General features: G+C 41.2%; 1 protein-coding gene across 5 annotated transcripts in view; it reads left to right on the top strand.

The window, feature by feature from the left end:
* Dip2c (disco interacting protein 2 homolog C) overlaps positions 1–24482 on the top strand; it is a gene marked incomplete in the record, with an annotated part of 458386 nt that overhangs the window by 407371 nt on the left and 26533 nt on the right. For all 5 annotated transcript variants that reach the window (XM_029567488.1, XM_017800185.2, XM_029567487.1 and 2 more), the window contains 2 exon segments: positions 9879–10047; positions 12608–12778. In XM_029567488.1, coding sequence (XP_029423348.1) covers positions 9879–10047; positions 12608–12778 — 340 coding nt within the window.

Genomic DNA, 24482 nt, shown 5'->3' with positions numbered 1-24482 from the left:
ATACACAAACAGCTCTTTCCTGACTTTTTCCTTTCGAATTATATGTATGTTTGCTGTAAAAATTTTTAGAAAGGTGACGCACGCCTTTAATCCCAGCACTCAGGAGGCAGAGGCAGGTAGATCTCTGGTCTTCGTAGCAAATCCAGGCCAGCTGGGACTACAGGGAGACCCTGTCTCAAAAAGACCAAAAAAAAAATAAATAAATAAATAAACATAAAGGTACATGGTAGCACACCCCTGCAGTCCCAGTACTTGGGAGGTAAAGGAAAATCAGGGCCCATGGCCAGCCTTAGCTACATAGTAAGTTTGAGACTAGGCTGGGTACATGAGATCCTTTTGGAGGAAAAAAGCAAGTGTTAACAATATCAGTTAATAAATGGTAGCTTAGGTCAGAATCCATTATGAACATTTTGGCATATAATCTTTCAGAGTTTATTTTCTAATGTTGCATACTTTTTAATTAAGATTTCAAGTACATATGCACAGGTGTATAAAACATACTTAGAGGGCCTAGGGCAATGGCTCCTTGGTTAAAAGCACCAACTGTTCTTGCAGAGGACCCAGAGTACTGTTCCCACATGGCAACTAACAGCCATTCACAACTCCAGTTCTAGGAGATCAGTGCCCTCTTCTGATCTCAGCAGGCATTGCAGCACACACATAATGCAGGCAAAACATCCATACACGTAAAATAAAAGTATTTAGATAAAATTTTAAATAAAATATATTCAGTGCATACCAGTGCACCTAACCCAGGTTCATGTGTGTCAACACTTTATCTAAATTTCCTTTTATGTTTTTCCCTGCTTTGTTTAGTGGAGCATTTTTTAAATATTATTTTTATTTTATGTGTACAAGTATATTGCCTGCGTGTATGTAAGTGCACCCATGTCATGTGGTGCCTACAGAGGTTAGAAGAGGGCTTCGGATCCCCTGGAACTGGAGTTACTGATGATTGTTAGTCACTATGTGGGTGCTGGGAATCAAACCCGGATTCTCTGTGAGAGCAGTCAGTGCTCTTAATCTCTGAGCCGCTTCTCCAACCCCTAGTGGAACATTTTAATATAAATATAAACGTAGTTTTATCTAAATCTGTATGCTTGTAATTTCATAAATATATGTTAATAATAGTTATAAAATTGAGGCAGTTAAATATGTAATTTTTTATATTTTCTCTTTTTCTTAGTAGTCAATAATGGATATTTTCTTGTTAATATAAACACTCTTTGACAAGTATTTGTGGTGACTTCATAGTATTTAATAGTATTGAATTGAAGTCTAATCATGTATGTTTGGAAAAGTGCCATTGTATTTACACCATTCAGTTTTTTGAGAAAGGAACAGAACTGGAAACAGTGAAATGCTTAGTCGTCTCTGTGTGCCTCAGTACAAGTGCAATTGCACTGAGCTTTTTCCATCTTGGGAGAGACTGCAGAATACACCATTCTATCAGCTGGACCCATGTGCCTTTAGCTGTCTGTACAGAGCCTGTTCTGAACTTTTGCCTCTCTGGGAGGACTATATTATTTGCACAAAGGACTAGTCAGCACACAGCAGTGGAAGACTTTTTTGTCTGTAGGCCTTCTGGGCCTCACACAGTGACATCTTCAGAGCAGGGCTTGTTCTAATGGACATGAATCACTAATAACAAGATTTTCAAGGCGTTATCTGGGCTATTGATTTAGCAAGGAGCCTTTATTAACAGATGCTGTTCCTGTAAATACATTCAGAAGTCTTAAAGCTACAGTATTCTGGACTGGGGTATGGTTCAGTTGGAAAACTGCTTGTAGAAGACCTGAGTTCGATCCCCAGACTTCACATAAAAAAGTTGGAGATGGTTGCACACACTTGTAATCCAAACACTGGGGACTGGGGTGGCGGAGACAGGTGGAACTCCATGGCATTGGCCAGCCAGCCTAGTCTACTTGGTGAGTTCCAGGTCAGTGAGAGTCTCGGTCTCAAAAAACAAAAACAAAAATCTCGATGGGTAATACTTAGGGAGGAATAGCCAATGATGTCCTCTGTCCTCCATGTATGCACACATTCACACACACAAACTAGTTTTTTTGTTTTTGTTTTTTTACTAATTATATATACATTTGCAATAAAAGCAAATGTATATATAAAAACAAGGACTGTAAACTTCAATTTTCTTGAAATGCTGTGGAAACAGATCACAAAGGGTTTGCCTTAAAAATAAATAGCAATCCACATGGCTCTTAGATGCTCGGTTATTAATATGAAAGCTAAAAAAAATGAAAAGTTTCTCTTCCTCATTTAGGCCAGCAGGCCTGGAACTAGGGACTGGCAGAAGAGGTACTACAGTAGAAACTGTAGAGGCTGTAAGTATGCAGGCAGGGCAGGGGGTGGGTCTCAGGATCAGGGAGCAGGACACTGTGGTGTCAGAGCCTAGAGGAGAGCATCAGTGTGCAGAGATGACTGACGGGAGCTGTGAGAGCCATTTCTGGGAGGAAGCGTAAGGGACTCCACAGTAGTGGAGAGATTGCTTCATGCAATCAGATTAAAAATAAGCATATCTTTTAAAAATGAATCTATAGGTACAGAAAGCATAACTGATGTTTTACTATAATTAAATGTACTTGTGTGAATGCATAGTTGTTGGGTTTTTTTTTTTACCATGTATCAGTAGATTCAGAAATACAGATGTAGAGAGCCTAGAAAGATGGCACAGTGAGTAAGAGTGCTTGATCTACAAGCATGAGGATCTAAGTTTGAATCCTCAGCACCCACATAAAAAGCCAGGCCTGAGTATACATGCCTGTCAAGGATTGACTGAGGCCACACAAAAGTGATATTATGAAGGAATTCTTCCGCCCCTCCCCCCCAAAATTTTGGGACCTAGGGCATCACAGTAACTGTCACAGCAGATTATAAAGTTTCAAATAGAAAATTATCCAACTATTTATATTTAATTAGGTGAGCACATTGGAAACTTGGTAAGGAATTAGAATTTATGAAGTAGCTGTCCACAAAATAGTTACTCAATGAAAAGGGCAAAAGAGAAGTTTCATGGTGGAGAGCCTAAGGGGAGGGATCAGAGGGACTGTCTTCAGCAGCAGCAGGGTGAGGGTCTACTCTATGTGATGTGCCACATGAGGGAAGCAACTTCATTCCTGCCGAAGCTGATTGACCTGGACCCAGTCCTGTGGAAATATCAGGCACCGAGGCCGAGGAATGTACAATCACACAAGTGCCTGTCATCCTCACAAATCATGATGTGACCAGAGTGAAGGAAGTTGAGATTTGGTTGCTTCGTGCAGAAAGAATCTGAGAAAAGGCAGTGTGGGAGCCTGAGCCAGCTCCTTTCACTGCAAAACATGAGATCAGGACACCGGGTGAGGTATGAGTGTGGATGGAAGAAGTGTAGCATTCTCAGACTTTGACAGCTTAATTAGCTTGTGAGGGAAAATATAGTAATTGGAAGTATCACCCCTATTTGACAACTTACTGTTGACAAACAGTTGACAACTTACTGTCATGTGATTCAAAGGAAAAAGTTATTTTAACCACACTTGGCACCTGTCTGTGATTTTCAGCCTTCTGCATGGAATTAAAGATTCCATTGAGAATCATTGATAAAATAGAATTGTTTTTAAATGTTCTTCTGAGATCATGCATATTGTTTAAAAGTGTCTTGGATGCTGGAGATGTTGCTCCCTGGTGGCAGCCTACTTGCCCAGCATGTTACAAGGCCCTCAGCTCCCTTGAGGTCCCCCTAGGAAAGTCTAGCAAATGATCATATTCATGGATTAGAAGACAGTATGAAGACATCATTTTTCCCAGAATGAGTCTACTGAGTGTAGCTTCTAGCAAAGCTGTAGCAGGCTTTATTGCAGAAATGGATAAGATCCTAGAAAGAAAACTGAGGACCCCCAGTAACCAGGACAGGTTTGGAATAGAACATAACAAAATGAGGGACAGGAGAAGAGTATAGCAGTGGTCACATGTGAACATGTCATAATGAAACCAATTCTTTTGTGTGCTAACTAAATCAAAAAGGTAGCATACCATACTACCACTTCTTGATTTCAAAACTACTACAGAGATGAGTTAAAAGAATGAGACACTGGCATAGAGACAGACTGATACAGATGGAGGGAGAGAGGGAGGGAGGGACAAATGAAATAAATGGAAGCAGAGAGATAATCAGTAGGACAGAATTGAAAGTCCAGAAATAAACTGTTAAATTTATAATCAATTGGTTTTTGAACCTGGATACCAAAGTAATTCTGTAGGAAGTAATTATCTTTTTAACAAAAAATGTTGGAAAAATTGGCCTTCCACATGCAAATAGGTTAATTTGAGCACTTACCTACATCATAGGTATAAATTAACTCAAGTGGATCATAAGTATTTTGTTGTTGTTGTTTCTTTGGTTATTTTTTGAGATAGGTCTTGCTCTCTAGCAAAGACTGGCCTCAAACTCTCAGTGACCCTCCTGCCTCTACCTCTTGAGTGTTGGGACTACAGACATGTGCGACCATGGTTCATAATTTTTTTTTTTTTGGTCTTTTTGAGACAGGGTCTCTCTGTAGCCCCAGCTGTCCTGGAACTCACTATGTAGACCAGGCTGGCCTTGAACTCACAGAGTTCCACCTGCCTCTGCCTCCCGAGTGCTGGGATCAAAGGTGTGTGCCACCACACCCGTTCATAATTCTTAATGTGAGAGCAAAAGCTAAAAATTTCAGAACAAATTATAATATTAAATCTTCAGTCTTTAAAAAATATTTATTATTTTTATTTTATGTGTATGAGTACATTGCTTTCATGTGTATATGTGCACCTGTGTCGTGCAGTGTGTGTGGAGGTCAGAAGAAGGCATTGGATTCCCCTGGAACTGGAGTTACAGATGTTTGTTAGCTGCCATTTGGGTGCTGGGAATTGAATCTGGGTCCTCTGCAGGAGCAGTCAGTGCTCTTAACCATGGAGCCATCTCTCCAGCCCCAAATCTTCAGTCTTGATGTAAGCAGACTGTCCCACCATACCTGGCTGTGGCTTTTTCATAAAGAAAGCTTGCCTTTGGAATAACTGACACACAGAGTATGGTCCACATGTCTTTACACAGGCTTGCTGATTTAGGAGGCTGATTTTGGGGTAGTATCTGGCTGTGTTGTTGAGAGCCAAAGTTGGGGTAGTTGTCACCTATGTGTACTGTCACATTAATAATCTTAAGTCCTTTCATTACTAATGTGAAAATTTATATTGTATATACAGAAGTTTATTTTTCATCATTTTGCTCATTTTGAAGTTTAGCTCTAAACTAGAATAGATGACATTCCGGAGACTCTTAGAAAATACTGTGTTCAGAATAAGTAGGCCTACTCTTAACATGAGTTTATCTTGGCCACGTAAATATTTATCATTGGTGCCAAAAAATCAGTATTGGATAATAAAGTGCAAAAATTGATGGATCAGCATTTAATGGATAGATCAAGATAGGGGCAAATATGAAATTCAAGAGTTAGTACAGATGGCTGGCTGACTTCAGTGCGATGGCCGCATGGCGGGGACAGTTGTACAACTCTTCAGTTACTACATGTCACTTGTCCTGTGGCACAAGGCAACTTTGCTGTGTAGTATATCTGTGTGATATTTAAATTCTCTGAATAGCCGTAGTGTCCCGATAGACATCCCGATAGATATCTGCTCTCAGTATGTATTGACTTCTTTTTCTTTTGATACCTGTGCAAGGGTAAAGAGGGAGATAAAACTATCATTTTTTCGCTAATGTTTTTGAAATTTCCTTGTCCTGAATTCACATCCTGGGCCTGAGGTTTTTGTGTGCTAAAATCTCTGACCAAGCAGTTCATTCGACCTGGTGTATGTTGTTAAGAAAGCTATCTGTGAGTTCTTTACATTTAGTATTCTTCATTTTGGATCTCATCAGCATTTCCAAAGTAAATTTGGGGACTAACATGGAAATGATAGATTGTCAGAATTAAGAGGAAAATCATCTTAAGGCTGTACTCCTGTTTTTATTCCCGAAGACATTGGCTCAAATGTCATTAAGCTTCTTTGGTGGCACCAAAAATATAAGTCCTTAGTATGAACCAGTGGCTGTTTAAAGCTTAACTGCAATAAAAAGCCTTTAAGAACGTCTAATTAAGGTGGTGTTGGTGAGCCTTGATTCATGAATGGGTTGAGTAGTGTTTGTTGTTAACAGAAACACTGTGTTCCTTTGCTTCCTGGGACGGAAAGACACACAGTGCTTCCTGGTGGATAATTATGATTTATGGGATGTATAATGTGTAGACTTGTTAGAGCTTAGGCTGTTAACTGCTATATGATCCCTTATTTGGCTTTGAAACTGTTCTTTTAATATCCGTGCAGCTGAGGTAAATTTTCCATTTATTTTTTATTACTGCTCAATGCTGCCTTGAGGCTTCTAATTGGAGCTGATACAGTAGCTAATGAGGATGGCTCGAAATTAGAGCCACACCTGTTAGTCTGTAGGCTGATCCGAGAATGCCAGCAAATATGACTGAAAACCAGGCCACTACTGGTACAAAAATGAAACCTCAAATTCTGTGAGATGAGTCCAAGTGGGAACATCCCACTCCTGAGAGCACTATGAGAGAGACTGCATGTTTCTAGGAAAATAGCTGTGATGAGGCCACAGAGCAAGAGGAATGAGACAGGATGGGAGGCTCAGGTGTGTGTCTTAGCTGTGGGAGGCCCTGGAGGAAAGTCAGCAGCCAGTCTTCAAATAGCTTGCACAGATCTAGGTGATGAGAAGAGGCACAGGTTGACCCCTTAGAGATACTGCTGGAGCTAAGGAGATACTGCTTTGCTTTCACAATCAAAATATGCTTCGTGGATGGTTAACTGCAGAATAATATATATCTCAGTGAAAACAAATGATACATTAGAAGGCTTTTTTGTGCCACTTTTTGGTACTCATAGGAAACTGAATTTAAAGAGCTTCAAGTTCTGGGTAAAAGGACATCTGGGTAAAAATATGCTGCCAAGGGCTAAGCTCACCTCATACAAATTTTGTTAGGTAGAAAGTTACTTGTAACTGAATAGTATATAATTCTGCTTTGTAAATGTAGTTGTGTAATGTTATTTGAACTCTGCCAAATAACCTTAGTGTAAGTGATCTGTAAAGATGAATGACAGCTCACACCTGAAATTCCAGTACTTGTGAGGCTCTAATAAAAGGATTGCCACGAGTTCAAGGCCAACCTGAACTACAAAGTACCCTGTCTCAATAAAACAAAACAACAAAAAAAATTATTTCTAGTAGCCTAATTTACCAGTGGCAGATCAGCGAAAATTGTGTCCAGGAATTAGGTATATAGCTATTGACATAGGCTTTTATTGATTATGACAATATCTGTTATTAAAATTTTCACATTGCCATAGGGAAGGAAAATCAAAAGCACAGTGAGATACCATTTCATACTATAATAGCTGTACTAAGGCGGAAAATACCAAGTGTTGGCAAAGGATACAGACAAACTATTGTACATTGCTAGTAGGCATGCAAAACTAATACCACCACTGTGGTGCATAGCTTCAGGGTTTCCCACAATGCTGCATGGGATTACCCTGAGAGCCAGCTGTTGTGCTCCTGGATATAGCTCTAAAGAAAAGAAATGGGTTCAAACAGATGCCAGTACAACATCTTTGTTCACAGTAGCCAAAAGGTACACTCCAGCAGAATATCATCAGTGGATGAGTGTGTGAACGTGTGATGCATATGTTCAGTTAGATGTCCACACAAAGTGGAAGGAAGTTCAGACAGGCTTCTGTGTGGGCAGCCTCAAAGTCATTATGCTGAACTGAGCATTGTGCTGGAATAAGCCATCCTGAAAAGGACAGATTTGCATAATTCCACATACAGGAAGCATCTGGAATTGGCAGATTGACAGATACAGAAAGGATAGGATGCCAGGGGTAGGGGAAAAGAAGATTGGGAAATTGTTGCTTAAAGGGTGCAGGGTTTATGTTCAGGTGAAGAAAAGGTTTGGAAATGATAGGCTTGATGGCTGCCCCTCACTGTGAGCAATGAAAGCTGCTGAAGTAGGTGGTAAAAACGGTTACAACGCTGAATTCTGTGTTTGCTTTGCCTTGACAACATTTTGAAAGTTAAGGCAAAAATAACCAACTCAAGGGCAGCAGGACGTGGTGAGGGGGTATACTCAAGGTCCGTTGTATGTTGCATTATAGTGGTCTTATACAGCCCAGTATAATAAGAATTTTTTTTTTTTTTGGTCTTTTTGAGACAGGGTCTCCCTCTAGCCCCAGCTGTCCTGGAACTCACTATATAGACCAGGCTGGCCTTGAATTCACAGAGCTCCACCTGCCTCTGCCTCCTGAGTACTGGGATTAAAGGCATGCGCCACCATGCCCGACCAAATAGCCAGTTTATGACATGATGATTTAAGATCTGATTGTCCTCGCTTATGGACCTCACCTTACCATTCTCAACTTACTAAATGCTTTGAAAGGCCATAGGAAAGGTCAATGTTTGCTATATTTCTGTTTGACAAAAATAAATGAAACTTGAAATAATGAAATAGTAATGAAAACTCAGCAGAGATTCCCTTTGTCACGTACCCTGAAGGATGGGTCACCATGTGAAGGGTCCTATTAGAAGTAAATTATGGCCTCAGTGAGTTTCCTTACATTTCTTTAACCATATTGGCTGCCTTGCCATCAGTTGTGAAAATTTTAAATGAGATTGATCACATTAAAGAAAAATGGCTTGGACTGGGAAAACGACTGAGTGAATGCTTTCCATGCAGGTTTGTGAATGTGAACTCAGTCGCATGGAACACATTTAAAAAGCAGGCCTGGGATGGTGAGGTGGCTCGGCAGATAGAGCACTTGTCCTGCAGGCATGAGGACTAGGGTTTGGGTCCCCAGAACCTCATAAAATAACCAGCAGGCATGGCAGCCACCTGGAATCCCAGGAGGCAAAGACAGGGTCCCTGGGGCCAGCCGGACTAGCCAGAATTGGCAAGATCTGGGTTCACAAGAGACCTTACTTCAATAAATAAAATGACACAGAGGTACCTAATATTAACCTCAGGCCTCCACATACTTGCATGCACACATACATGCATCCCCGTACACGTACCCACACATAGCCATGTGAATGTTTCACAAAATATACCAAAGGAAAAAAAGCCAGGTATGGTGGTACATGCTTATAATTCCAGCACTAGGGAGGCAGAGACAGGCAGATCCCTGGAACTTGATGGCCAGCCAGGCAGCCTAGGTGAATCTGTGAGTCGCAGACCAGTGAGAGACCCTGTATCCAAAAAAGATAAGCACCTGAAGAATGACAGCTGGCACCCGTGCACACACATGCACACACACATGCACACACAAAGAGAAATGTCTTGATACAACAATTAATCTGATAAGTGATTTCATTTATGAATTATGCACAGAATCTTTTTGAATCTCAGAGTATTTACTTGGGATTTGTTATTCTAACCAGTGGGATCTATTACTGGTAATTCACAGCAAAACCAAACATTAAAAATGCAATTTTGGCAAAGACTTAATTTTTTTTTAAATTTACGTCATTTGTGAATTAAAATATGTGGTCTATGATTTCCTTTCATCTTTTTAAGTATGCTATCTAATGTGAAGATAAAATTAAGGATTGTATTGTACTTCCTTAGCTCTGTTTGGTGATTCGGACCATTTTAAAGTACAAATTGAAATTTTCCCTCTTTTCCTATGTCAGTTTTCTTAACCTTTTTAGACTTGGCTTTTCTCTTTATCACATGCATGACAAAAGGAGTTTGCTTGAAGTCTTCTCATTTCTCAAGAGTTAATGTTACCCTGTCTTCCCCATCTGCCCTGGGTCCCCATCCTGATGGCCTCTCTTGTTTCTGCAGTGTGTACTCGGGGCACCAGTCCATTCTCATCCCACCTTCCGAGCTGGAGACCAACCCTGCCTTGTGGCTGCTCGCTGTGAGTCAGTACAAAGTCCGGGACACTTTCTGCTCCTACTCAGTGATGGAGCTTTGCACCAAGGGACTGGGCTCGCAAACTGAATCCCTCAAGGTAAGCAGCCCCACTGGGACCTCAGAGCTTAGCAACTGCCCACCTCCCACTACTCTGGTCCCAAGATGGACACTCACACGTGGGTGAAGTCAGCATGGCCCTTCCAAAGAACCAAGGTGTGATCTGCTTGCAGATTGCTCATCAACAAAAAATGAGGTTTGGGTTTTTTTCAGCATGAATACTTTACCACTGCCACAGAAATTAAGCAAATATGTAAGGTAGTTTGTCTTAAGTTCCTCTAGCTTTAGCTAAAAGATCTTCAAGTTGTTTGTGTTTATAGAGGTGAGTGTGTGTGTGTGTGTGTGTGTGTGTGTGTGTGTGTGTGTGTGTAAGAGTTGTTTTTCAATGAACTTTACTATTTGGCATTGATGTTTAAGTGGGAACTTGTAAGTTTAGTCATTAATACTTAGTTCATTGGATCACACTGATTTTATATACTGTAACTAATATTCATTTTATAGCAAATTGAACAGTGTTCTGGTTTTATTTTTTCTTTTTATGATTGCCACTCTGTAAGACTACTGTTTTCTTCCATTTAAACTGAGGACATTTGGTAGACATGTTTTTATGGCAAGTTGAGTAGTCATTAGTTCCAGATAACAGGAGAGAAATACTATAGGCTCTATCTCATACGTCATCCCACTATTCATTGCCTTTGTGCAGTGTATATGTCTCTGTATCTTTGCAGATTATAGTTATATTTGTGAGTGTACTAATAAAAATAGTGGTGTACACACTTACTTCTTTTGCATTTTTGTTTTCCTATTCAGCCCAATGCAAGAAAACAGAATATGCAACTTTGATATTAAGCTATGTAAATAAATGTGCAATTATTTGAAGTTATATATTTATATGAGGAGAGTTATAAGGTGTAGTTATCACTCAAGTCCATCTATATCGTATTACAAAACAGTTGTGTATGTTTTCACCAGCTTTTCTGCTGGCACGTGCATAATAATAATAAATACTATAATCAAGTGATAGTTAACCACATTACATTTTTACCTGATGCCTACCACAGCTTTCTCAAACAGGATCAATTACTATATTCTCCTTTAAAAGATGAGAAGCTTAAAGTTTAGGGGATCCAGCAACTTTTCCACATTCCTACACTTAGGAATTAGAGAGCTAACTTTGAATCTCTAGTTGGAGTTACTGCTGCAAACCCCATTTGGCACAGCCTCTCAAACATTCACAAATAAAATTGTTAATTAGCATGACCCAGATTTTAGTGCTCCTGTGCAACTCTCTGCATATAATTATGTTTATGCACCATATTTAATGCCAAAGTTATCTTGAGAGCTGGAGGTGTAGGTCACTGTAAAACACATGCTTAGCATGCAGAAGGCCCAGCCTGAAAACGTGTAAAATTATGACGAGCTTTGTTTCCTCTTCGTTTAGGATCCTTGTCCTGTGTGTAACTACGCAAAGAACGCTTGAGGGACTGGTTTGGGGAGGCTCTGCATCAGCAGCTCTGCCCTCACTACAGCCAGTATTATTTGTTGCATACCACTACATTGAGATGAGGTCTTTCCACACCTGACCTTATCGCCCTTGCCTGGCTGGGTTGTGTGTGCTTTCACCAGGGAATGTCTGTGTTCCGTTTATTGAATTCCTCCCTTTGTGCTTTTTGTTGTGTACTTTAGCTGTCTAAATTTGCTGCAGAACCTGAGAAATGCTTGATGTGTTTAGAGTGGAAATGGAGATGCACTTGATAATGAGAGTTGGACTGTGACTTTTCAAATCTCATGAGATACAATGGAGAACTGTCATTGTGAAGTTGACTAGGCATTTTAGTTTTGCCTTTCTGCGTTAGATTTTCCCATTTCTCTCATGTGCCTTTTTTTGAGGTTGATTTTTAGCCTTTCTCTGTCTGTGTGTGTGTGTGTGTGTGTGTGTGTGTGTGTGTGTGTGTGTTGTGTGTGTGTGTGTTTGTGTGCACACTCGCGCATGCCACATGTGTATAAGTGCTTAAAGAAGCCAAAAGGAAAGTTGGATCCCTTAGAGCTGGAGTTACAGGTAGTTGTGAGTTGCCTCACCTGGGTGCTGGGAACCAAGTACATGTCTTCTGGAAGAGCAGTAAGTGTTTGTAACCTCTCAGCCGTCTCTCCAGCCCCCATTATGTTTAAGTCACACTTGTAAGAATGCACACTCTCAAAAAAACAAAACAAAACAAAAAAACAGACATCCAAATAAATAGTACTGGTTGTTTCTCTCTGGGTGGGTGTGGCGAGGGGGAGCACACTCTCCAGTCCCAATCATGTGTATAAACTTGTTAAGTCACACTTATATGAATGCACACAAATGTTTCCTCTTTCCCAAACCTTCTTGACCTTTCCTTCCTCATGATTCTTGATGTTGCTTGACATATGTGTACTATGCATCTTTGAACATTCTGAATATCTGTGATTTGGGTTTTTGTAACTGTCTCCTGGAATGGTTTAGTGAACAACTTGGGTTCAGGGGCATGATGAGCAGGTTCCTGTGGTATTCTGAGGGAAAGGGTGTCCAGGTCACACACAGCTACATCCCTATTTCCATTATCCCTGTCCTTATCCAGGCACGAGGACTGGACTTGTCCCGGGTGAGGACGTGTGTGGTTGTGGCAGAAGAGCGTCCCCGGATCTCCCTCACACAGTCTTTCTCAAAGCTCTTTAAGGACCTGGGCCTGCATCCACGGGCTGTTAGTACTTCATTTGGCTGCAGAGTGAACCTGGCGATTTGCTTACAGGTAAGTTTCATTGAAACCAGCAAGTGCTGAGCGGAAGATCGACTTTCAGTGACAGGTACGGTGCAGACCTACTCAACATATTTTTCTTGGCAGATGCTTAGCTACATGGGAAGAACCTACCTTCATCACAGATTGGTGCATACCAGTTTCTTTTTCTTTTATAATTGGAATGAGTATTTGTAGCCATCATTCACATCATTTAGTGTGTCTGGAATGTTCTAACTATAACAGGAGCAGTTCTTGGCCAGACCTCAGCTGTCAAACTTTTATTTCAGAGATTTAATACTAGGGAACCAACTATGTGGTCTCATACATGCAGACAGTAACTTCTGGAGGGAAAATTTTAGTATGTTCTGAGAAGTTGCTGCTGCTATGGCAACACAGAAATAGCAAGGCTGCATTTCTGTGAAATAGCCATGAGAGAGGCAGCGCTCCAGAAGAAGCCCAGCTGTGGCAGTAGAGGGGACACACTGGTGGTTTTTCTTCTCCTCATGCTCCACTTCTTGGCTCTCTTCACTGTTAGGAAGGGCTCCAGATGCCAGAGTAAGAACAGACAAGGAGCAGCCTCCTTAGTGCTTCATGTGGCCCCAAGCAGCACTGCCAGCCCCAAGTGGGGTGCAAAGTGTTCCCTGAGCACAAACACAGAACAAAACTGGGCTCACCACAGGTGCTTGGAGCAAATGGGCCAGACCCCATCCTCTTTTCCTCCCTCTCTTCCCAGCCACTGTCCTGCCATTGACACTCCCAAAGGTGGCTCTGCAGTCTGCTACTGGATGGGTCTCAGAAAGCTCTTGATCTGCTTCCATCCTGTCCATTTTAGGCGCTTGCACTTGGCCATGTGCAGAAGAGAGCATCCACACACATACATGCACACACTCATATGCACATATGTCTAGTCTCTGAGGAGATTGCAGCAGAAATGTAGCTACCAACAGCTTGTTAAAAAATACTGTTGATGTGGGCGTTCCTTGCTTTTATCTTTCTTCCCTTTAAAATGACTATATATTCTTTACAAAATACAAAATATGGCCAGGCATGGTGGCGCATGCCTTTAATCCCAGCACTTGGGAGGCAGAGGCAGGTGGATCTCTGTGAGTTCGAGGCCAGCCTGGTCTCCATAGTGAATCCAGGACAGCTGGGGCTACAGGGAGACCCTGTCTCAAAAAGACCAAAAAAAAAAAAATACAAAATATTAAATTCCCTAAAGACCCAAATTCAGTCTTGTCTTATTACTGGAATTAATTTTTTTTTTTTGTCAGATGAATTGGATTTTTCTTTTTTTTAAATGTTCAAGCTCTCAAATTTTTTCATATGCCAAAATGTGATAAATGCAAAGTAGGTAGGTAGGTGGTGTGTGTGTGTGTGTGTGTGTGTGTGTGTGTGTGTGTGTGTGTGTACAATGAGATACACTTCAGCCATAAAAAGGAATGAAATTATGTCCTTTGCAGGGAAATGGATGAAACTGGAGATCATCATATTGCATTCAATAGGCCAGCCTCATAAAGACAAATACTGCCTGTTTCATTTGTGGAATCTGGATTTTTTAAAAGATCTACAAGTAGAATGGAGCATATTTGAGGGGAGGGAGATCAGCAGGATGTGGGGCCAGGAGGAAGTGAAGGACGGTAAACATGAGCAAAGTACATTGTATTTATGTATGGGAAGGTCACGGTGAAAACTATTATTTTTTACAAATGTACACTAATTAAAATGTGGAGGCAAGGGATAAGAGGACAGGAATTTGGTCTCAAGAAACATTTGTGTCCTTTTTTTAGCCCATTAATTGACCTCTCAGAAAAGTAAGATTTAATCTTATTTCCAAACAAAAAATGATTTTTTCCCTGTTCCCCTGTCTTGGCCGTCATAAATGATTTTAGTCATCCTTTCTACTAGAGTGGGAGATGTAGATTTCCATTCTTGCAGAAATGCAGCATGATGCAGCACTTCTTCCTCCTGTTTATGGTGACATGTGACCCCCCTCCAGGGCACTTTTAAACACAAATGAAAATTGGAAGATAAAGGAATACAGTATATCTTTTTCTTAACTTTTGATTTTTCATTGATTTCCATCCACCTAGACCTACAGTGTTTTAAGATGGCTTACAAGGAATGAAGATAGTATGTAGGTCTTTTCCCTGAGATACCCAACATGTAAGCTCCGCTATCAATGGTCCTTAGCACCTGGCACCTAATATCTAGTTTACAGATGTGTTGTAACAATATTAAGTAAATGAATGGTCAGCTTCATAATATTAAGTCTATTATAAAATCTCGTCAGCATGACTGCTAAATTCAAAGTTGAGGTTACCAGTGAGCCATGGTCCTACTTGTTTTTTATTCTAATTTTCAGGCAACTTTTCCTTTTTCAAGTACAGTATTAAGTTAGAAATATCAAAGTGTCCAATAGGAGAAGTTATACCATACACAAAGGTGGACGAGCTTGTGGCCATCTGGGCCAGATGAACAGCAGAATCAAGCCTTGGGGGAAGGGTGGGGATGTATCTAAGAGACAGGATACTTGCCTAGCATGCACAGAGTCCTGGGTTTGATCCTCAGCATCATAAACTAGGTATGGTAGTGCATCCCTGTAATCCCTGCACTTGAGAAATGGAAGCAGAAGAATGAGAAGTTCAAGGCCATCCTTGGCAAGTTCAAAACCAGCTTGGAATGTCTGAGACTTTGTCTCAAAAACAAAGTTCTTGCTTTTTGCCAAGATGGCACCACAAGTGAAAAAGGAAGCTCCTGCCCCTCCCAAAGCCAAGCCAAGCGAAGGTATTGAAGGTCAAGAAGGCGGCATTGAAAGGCGTCCACAGCCACAGACAGAAGATCCACACATCATCAGCCTTCCATGGCCTTGGAGGCAGCCCAAATACCCTTGCAAGAATACCTCCAGGAGAAACATGCTTGACCACTAGCTGTCATCAAATTCCCCCACCACTGAGTCAGCATGAAGAAGACAGAAGACAACAACACACTTGTGTTCATTGTGGATGTCAAGGCCAGCAAGCACCAGATCAAACAGGCTGTGAACCCTGATCAGACCTGACAAGAGAGAATGCCTTTGTTCGAATGGCTCCTAATATGATGCTTTGATGTTGCCAACAAAATAATTGGGATTGTCTAAGCAGTCCAGTAGTCTAATTCTAAATACAGATGTGGGTTTGTTTTTTGTTTTTTGTTTTTGTTTGTTTTGGAGGGTAGGGTTTTTGTTTTTGGTTTTGGTTTTGGTTTTTTGGTCTTTTTGAAATAGTCTCCCTGTAGCCCCAACTGGCCTGGATTCGCTATGGAGACCAAGCTGGCCTCCAACTCATAGAGATCCACCTGCCTCTGCCTCCTGAGTGCTGGGATTAAAAGCATGTGCCGCCATGCCCAGCTCTAAATACAGGTTTTTTTTTTCACAAAAAGTTCTCTGCCTTTTTGAAATGACAGCAGATGTGCCATTTTGGACATCCCATCCCAGTGAGCTATGGGGTAGCCACCCATAAGCTCATACATCAAAGCTTCTGTAGCTCAGAAAGATGGTCCATCCATACTTTTGCTTAACTGTCAGCCTAGATACAATTTACCAGAAATAAATCCAGTGGCACAGTTTTGCTCTCCTTGAACATTTCTCATTGTCAGTATGATAAGCAGTAAACAGATTTTTTTTCTAGGAACTGTGTATCATCTGCTAGTGAGGAGGATAAAGAGTGATTCAGGTATAGGCAGGTACTTTGGGGCAGGTAATCAAAAAAGTTCTCTGACAAATACTGTTGCATCATAGGCTGTATACACAGAAATGATTGAACTGTGTGATAGTTTAGGTGATGACAAGAGGAAATGCAAACAGCTCGGCCACCGCTAGGAACAGTGCCACCTCAAATGTTCAAGGGTAAAATCATGCAGTTTTCCCAGTGCCCCGCAGACTCTGATTAGCTCAGTTTAAATGTGTATCATTGCTTTTCTGTTGCTGTGATAACACCATGACCAAGGCAACTTATGGAAGGAAGAGTTCATTTGGTTCATGGTTCCAGAGGGTGAGAGTCCATCATGGTGGGGAGGCATGGCGGCAGAGTGGCCAGAGCAGAGAGCTGAGCACTCACTTCTAGTATGGCGCTCTCTGCTTCCAGTGCCATGATGGAGTCTTACCCCGGCATAGCCAACTCCTAAAGGTTCCATGACCCTCCCCAAACAGAACCACCAAATGGTAACCAAGAGTACTTGGAGCCTGTAGGAGACAAACCACCACAGAGTGTATCTGAGGGGGCTGGAGAGATGGCTCGTTTGATAAAATGCTTGCCTTGCAAGGACCTGAGTTGGATATTTAGAGCCCACATTACAAAACCAGGTGTGGTGGTTTACACTTACCATCCCAGCATCTGGGAGGTGAAAAGAGGAAGACCTTAGCTGCCTCAGGGGCTGGCCAGCCTAGCCAATGAGTTCCAAGCCAATGAAAGGCTTCAAAATGTGTCTAAAATGTGGACTATGCCAGAAGAACACTTGAGGTTATCTTCTGGCTTCCATACATATGTGCACATGCACACACATGTGTGTACACATACATAAACATACAAAAATGTCAAATAACATGCCATTTTAAAGTTTAAAAAGAAGCCAGAGAAATGATTCAGTGGATAAGGGTGCTTTCCAAGGCTGATGACTTGAGTTTGGTCCCCAGAACCCATATGATGTAAGGAGAGAACCCTCACAGATTGTCCTTTGACTTCTGTATGTACACCATGATACACACACACACACACACATACACACACACACACACACACACACACACACAATAGATAACAATAATAAATAATAATAACAAAATAAAGGTAATTTAAAAATTAGTGTTTAACAAGGGGTAAAGAGGATACTAATGCATCTGTTAAGTCTCATCAGTGAAGCTCCCTCGTGCAACAGAGGGCCAGGAACACAAAAAAGATCACAAATAGCCAAAGTGCAGAGAGTAAGAGTCTGCAGAGTGTGGGTCTGTGCACAGGACTCTTACATTAAACTCCACCCATCCAGGGTTCAGGGACCATTGTGGAAGAGGGGGCAGAAAGATTGTAAGAGCCAGGGAGTCCTACAGGTTCCTGGGACCTTGCTCATCTGCACCTACAGCAATGGTGTCAGCATGCACAAGACCCATGCAAACTCAAGCAGACAAAAACCCAGCACAGAACTCTGGAAGTGGACAACAAGCCCCAGTCTTTGTCAAAGAATTATTGGCAGCCAATTACTGCTGGGTGAGGAAGAGCTGATCTTCTTAAAGGGAGGGACTCTAGATAGGCTGATTAGACCTCAGTAGATGAACTTGCACTGAGGGAAATCTGGGCACACTAACTTGACCCACTAGGCCTTAACACAAATCACAGAATGAATGAATTCCAGTGGGGGCAGGGGCTGTAGGATGGTGTCAGTGGGGAAGGGGTATAAAGATGATTAAGATGTTCTGTATGAAATACACAAAAATTCAATTAAAATTTATGGAAAAATTAGTGTTTAAAAGGAATAAATTGGGGATTTTTTTTTTTTTTTTTTTGCAAAAAGAGTCATCAGGGGCAACAGGCTGTTTTTACTGCCCAGCCTCACACTTCTCTCTGCCCTTTGACATCTCACAGAACCATTTTCTCTACTGAGGAGTCTCCATGCTTTGCTTCCTGACATCCTCATTCACACTGCTCCTGCTGAGATGAGCTATCTACCATTTACATAGCACAGGCTAGGTCTCTTTTCTGCTTCCTTCTGAAACCTCTTAGACTCTAGGCTGCAAGGGCCTCCCTCCCTCTTCACCCTTCACTTGCCGTCCACTCTCTGCCCTGTCTTCTCTAAGCAGCTGTGCTAGGGAGCAGTTTTGACTAAAGATCCTCTTTAGGACACAACACATTCTGATATGCTTATGCTTTCACAGATGGGTATGAAGAAATTTCAGAACAGTACTGAAATTGAAAGTCCCTTAACCACCAATCCTATACATTAGATCAATTAACTGAATATTTAATTAGTTGGAGTCTAGTGTCCTGTGTAAAGCACATGGCATTACTGAATTTTCTCAAAAATGAAAATGAACTCATATATCTGCATCAACACAATCCTGTGTCATCATTTATAACTCTTCCTTGCAAGTGAAAATGGACATTCAAGCCTTGCTCTTTAAGAAAACATGTAGGGAGAGAAAGAGGAATATTTTTGACAAATGTATTGAGCCCTTTGATTCAGACACCTTCTTAGTTAGATTCTTTCATATTCATGAAGGGTAAAGTTTAGTTATTGGCTTTTTTTTTTTTTTTTTTTTTTTTTTTTTTTGAGGCAGGGTCTCCCTGTAGCCCCAGCTGGCCTGGAACTCACTATGTAAACCACGCTGGCCTTGAACTCACAGAGATCTGCCTGCCTCTGCCTCCCAAGTGCTGGGTTTGAAGGTGTGCGCCACCACACCCAGCTAGTTATTGGTTTTTATGATGAGAGAAAAAAAGGTCTAAAGAAGTTAAGTGAACATTGCTAATTGACAGAGCTATGAAGTAAAAACAGAAGGAAATCGAGAAGAACAAGCCATTTGTCATTCTTAGGAATAATGTTTCCCAGAATCCTGAGCTATAAAAAGACTTCATTTAAATTTGTGGAATTTATGGTAAAAGTTAACATTGGAAAGATCAATTTATGACTTCTATGTTTAATTAATTTTAACATCAATTTCTATTGTACCATTAAATTGTGCCATTTGTTTATTAACCTCTGGTGGGAATGACTTCCTATAACCTTCCTTGATTGCTGTCTAAAACTGGGAATCTCTTTACATTAGCTACATAGCAGAAAAATTAGCATCTTCCTTCCATCAATGGAAAAGGAGAAAAAATAGTCTTCCATTTCTCAAAACAGACTCAGTTGCTTCCTTATAAGAAAAAACGTAAATGAGAATGTTAGTTGTTTATTATTATTACATAGAATAATAATGACTGATTTATCTCAGAGGAAAGCGTGACTATAAATAACTGCGGAATTAAATCAATAGTAATAGTTCCAGTCAGTCTTAAATCTTGGAACTCATACAAGGAAAGAGAAATACAGCCACCATAGTGATAGAAGTAGAGTCCTTGATCATTAAAGAGAAACAAAGAGGAAGTCTTGAAGGACAATATAAATCTTCAGTAACTCTCAACATAAAACAAATAGGTATAATAAAATTCCATTAATTTGAGCTCTCAAGTCACTTGTTTTCCTCTTCACTGTCCTTAGATGAAAGAAGAAAAAAAATTAATATGGTATTGTCGGAGATTTTGCATATTCTGGGGAGTTAGCTGAAACTCTGATTTCTCCTCCTAATTTATGCTGTCCCTAATAATGAAGACTCGTACTTGAGATCCTGGAACCTGTATCCTTCATTACTTGGTGTATCAATTTGACTCTACAAGTGACAGAGACCTCCTCTGGCAATTTAGATGAAATGGATTATTGAAATGCCTTGGTGACTAGGTCACCAAGGGGGCTAGAGGGCCAGCGTCAGGCCTACATAGCCACAAGTAGCTCATGCTACAATGTCCTTAGGAATAAATGTCCCACGTGTTCATGTCTGCATCACTCAGGAGGGTCCTGGCGATGGCACTGCCCCACTCAGATAGCTTCCCTGTGCTCCGTCTTGCTCAGACCCCTTCACTGTAGAGAACTGCATGGATTATTCCTGCCATTGTTCGATTGTTTTCCAGCCTAGCTTCTCAGAAGGCTAGGGAAGAGAGCTTCTGGAACTTGCAGTTCCTAGAAAGGGACTCTGAATTGATTTAGCTCTCAGAATATATATGGAAGAAGGGGGTCACAAGGATAGAAAGTTCAGATACTCGGTGACCAAAAACGGAGTTGTAGAGGGATCCTTGAGCCCCTTCGCTGGTTGCCACCACAATTCAACTTCACTAATACACTCACTGTCCAAAAGGCAAACAGGCCAAAGTTGCTGGAGATGTTCTGACCAGTTCCCAGCCAAAGGTTTTCTAAATGAGCTCTATTTCTCCTCCATTTCTACCATTGATAATCTGAATACCATGAAGTTGTTCAGTTCATTTCAGTGAACAGGTTCTAACACTAAGAGATAAAGAGGGAGAGGAAGGAAGATTCGGTATGCATCTATCAATGTTTTGGGTACCTGTATGAGATAGCTGTCCACTCATTTAGTTCCGTGAGCTTTGTGTCTTCAGTTAGGCTTGCCATGCATGGTTCTCTATTATAGCCAAGAAAAGTTCCTGGGTTTTAGACTATACTTTGAACCAAGAAACAAGAGTCTGAGCTTGTCATTTATAAAGTTCAGCGATACCAGCAGAGCTGGGGTCCTCTCTAGTCTGAATGCTTATATGCTGCTTTACCAATCTTCTCAACTGAAGTCCTCACAGGACACTTTTTCTTACAGGGACACAGAACGGGGAGGTCGGGAGGTCAGGTCTGATGTCCACGTGTTCTCTTCACAGCACTCTGCTCAAAGCAGAAATGGACAGTATGTAAACAAATGGGCTTTGTGCCAGTAAAACATTTCCAAACCAGGCAAGCTGGTCTTTAGCTGATTTCTATGAAGCCGGTTTCATTACCAACTTGAATAATCCATCTTACCTGCTCCACTCCCATTTTCCCTTAGGTCCTGGGTTTTTTGTTTTGGGTTTTTTTTTTTTTAGGTAGGGTCTCAAATAATGCAGGGTAGCCTCAAACCTGCTGTGTGACTGAGGATGACCTAGAACTGATCTTCTTACCTCTACCTTCCAAGTGCAAGGTTACAGGTCACCACCATGCTCAGTTTATGCAGTGCTGGGGACTGAACCCAAGGCTTCATACATGCTAAGCAAGTACTCTACTAGCTGAGCTACATCTGCAGCCCCTGGCCTGCCATTTCTTATTGTGTGTAGAAAAAGCAAGAAACCAATACCGCAACCCTGGCATGATTAATAAATGAGAGTTTTAAGATTCATTAGACAACTGAAGATTAGAATAAGTCTAAGTGAATTCTTCTGGGGAGAAGAGAAACCTAGATCTGTTTTCACTTCTGCCAGAGGAACCACAGGAAGGATTCGCAGCAGGAAGGATAAAATAAAACCAGCCAGCCTTTTTGAAAATCATCAGTGGCAGTATGGTTTGGCAAAGCAGATAAGCATCCCCAGAAAGCCAGTCTTAGAGTTGGTATGCACTCCTACACTAGGCCTTTCCCATAGGCCTTAACCTTCCCTTTAGTAACATATAGAAGACTAGAAACAGGGCAGGAGACCTGACAAAACCCATTGGAAATTCTGCATATGAAGGCACCAGATCTTTTGTCTGAGAAGGAGACCCTGATTCTAAAAATGTTTCCTCCAACAAGAAATCCTGATGGATGCAATACTTTTAATATCAATGAGGAAATGACTTCTAGTATTTAATAATGTGATTGATATTAAAATAAATCCTTATTTCTGCTTAATGCAAATTGCAGTTTCAAAAATGCTTTGATCCTGAACAAGCTTTAGTTGGAATAAATAATGTTTACCTGCTGGTTCTTTTTGAAAAGTATTTTAGTGACATTTAAAGACTTAGGGCTACTTCCATGGATTAGGGATCCCTTTCCTTGTGGAAATTTTTGGATTTCCTTCTTCAGCAGGAAATGGGAAGGATTTAGTTAAATTTGCATGTCTTCTGGTACATCTTGAAATTACAGACTTTGCACCTAGGACTTTTGAAATTGGGAACTATTTATGGTCTTTCTTCCTCCTCTTTCATGGCTTCTTTATTAGTGCATAGACCTGCAGGGTTTCCATCAGTACATTGCTTCCACATGTATGCAGGATAGAATGTGAGGTCCCCATCCTGCAAGTATTTGCAAGGTGCTACCTTGAGCCATGACACACAATTGGTGAATTAGAATCACATAGACAGAATGTCAACTTTTGTTTTCCGTGGGTTTTGAGGTGTCATGGGATGGGTATTTAGGGTACCCCATTCAGTGAGAATATGGATGTCCCGTAATCACCCAGGGCACCTTCCTCGTGCATACACCATTGTTTACCCAATTTCTTTATGTCCTGCTTTTGTGTTTTGAAGTTAAGGGCGCTGAGAGGTATCAGCAGCCACTATTCCACAGCCCAGTTCATGAGCAAAGAATGGAATCAGAATCTTTTTAAAATCTTGTTTTCATGGACTTTGTTTTGAGTGGTGGTGATTTTTCAGTATTACTTTGCATATTAACACTCTGAATCTCAAGGGGAAGGTTACAGCTGAGATGTCCTTTTGTACTTGCTCTCTGTGGTATGTGCCAAGCAATCATCCTGGGGGTGTGGGTATTAGTGGTGAAACGGGGAGAAAGGGTCCCTAGAAGTGTCTTAGTTTCATTCATAAAGAAATTTAAGAATGGACCCAAATGGAAGCTTTTACAATTTTATTAGAATCTTAAAGAAAATTGCTCAGGGTAGGTGAGCTGGTAATCTTGGCAGCTGCCTTGAGGAGGTGAATGGTGGGAAGAAGGAAAGAAAGCCATGAAGCCATGCAGGTTTAGAGCCTGCATGGAGGTCAGACATGTGGCTGACTGGCAGACATGTGGCTGGGAGAAGGAAGCTTTAGAGAAAGTAAAGAACTACAAGGTGCTAGGGGCAGCCCAAAGCCTTAAAGAAAGCATGGTTAGTAAGAAAGGCATGAAGAAGAAAAGGGAAAATTTTGCCTTTCTGGAGGAAATAAAGGCGGACAGACTTACGGAGACCTACATGACTGTGGCTGGTCCAGAAGTTCTGCTGAGTTCTGCACTACAAGGCGGGACTCCAGGCAGGAAAGATTTGGTACCTCATTAACACACCAGGTATTCCGCCCATCTATTTAGCATAACCTAAGGTGAACCTGCCTTCCTAGGAGTGGTTCTATCACCAGGTGATTGACCAGTGAGACTGGAAAGGTGGGTCCTCCAACAGATAGACTAGGGATTTTATAGTCTTGACCAGTTAAACTTATGGGGTTTTTTGCTCCTCTAATAGTGGGAGGCCAGACAGTGGGAGGCCAGATTATGTATCCATCCAGGCATCTGGGAAATACCTTGTTTTTTAACATCTCCCTGGGAATATTTGAACAAGATAGCTAAGTGGCCTACATGGAGAAAAACGAATTCTCCCAAGTTGTTTTCTGGAGTTTCCCCACCATACGGATGCAGGTAGTGAAAGCAGCAGGCAGACTCTGACACAAAGCAAACGTACACCCGTGTGTCTCTTTGGGACATGCAGGATACTCACTGGGGTGGAAATTGCTCATCAGGCTGCTGCAGTGGGTTACACGAAAGCCTGTACTTGATCCCTTTGTACCTCGGATGCAAGTTTCCTGCTTTCCTTTTACTAAGCCTATAAATAGGCCTAAATAACTATTTTAGATGTAAAGATTTTTCCCTTCATTGTCATAATCAGAAACTTAAAAACTGTTTCAATAAAGGAGTAGTCAGCAGATTGAGCCAATAAAACTGATACTTTCCACTTTCTTCAGGAAAAGTAAAATCAAAGCACCATAGAAACCACATTGCCCAGGCACAGCATCTACCTTACTGATAAAAACGTTGCCAAGATCCACAGGCCGTGGTCCGTCATCTATTTCTCTTTCTTCTGTTGCTCTGTGGATATGTTGACATCTTTTCAAATTTTTTTCACCTTTAACAGTACAGTGATTAATTTTAATGGTTTCCATATTTGACATTGTTTTGATTTTCTCTTTACTTTGTTCCCTGCTTTCTGCACTCTCTTCCCCAACCCCC

Source organism: Nannospalax galili, unplaced genomic scaffold (genome assembly GCF_000622305.1).
Source record: "Nannospalax galili isolate Female #2095 unplaced genomic scaffold, S.galili_v1.0 scaffold399, whole genome shotgun sequence".
In the NCBI taxonomy this organism is placed as follows: Eukaryota; Metazoa; Chordata; class Mammalia; order Rodentia; family Spalacidae; genus Nannospalax; species Nannospalax galili.
This window is presented reverse-complemented; position numbering and strand designations above follow the sequence as displayed.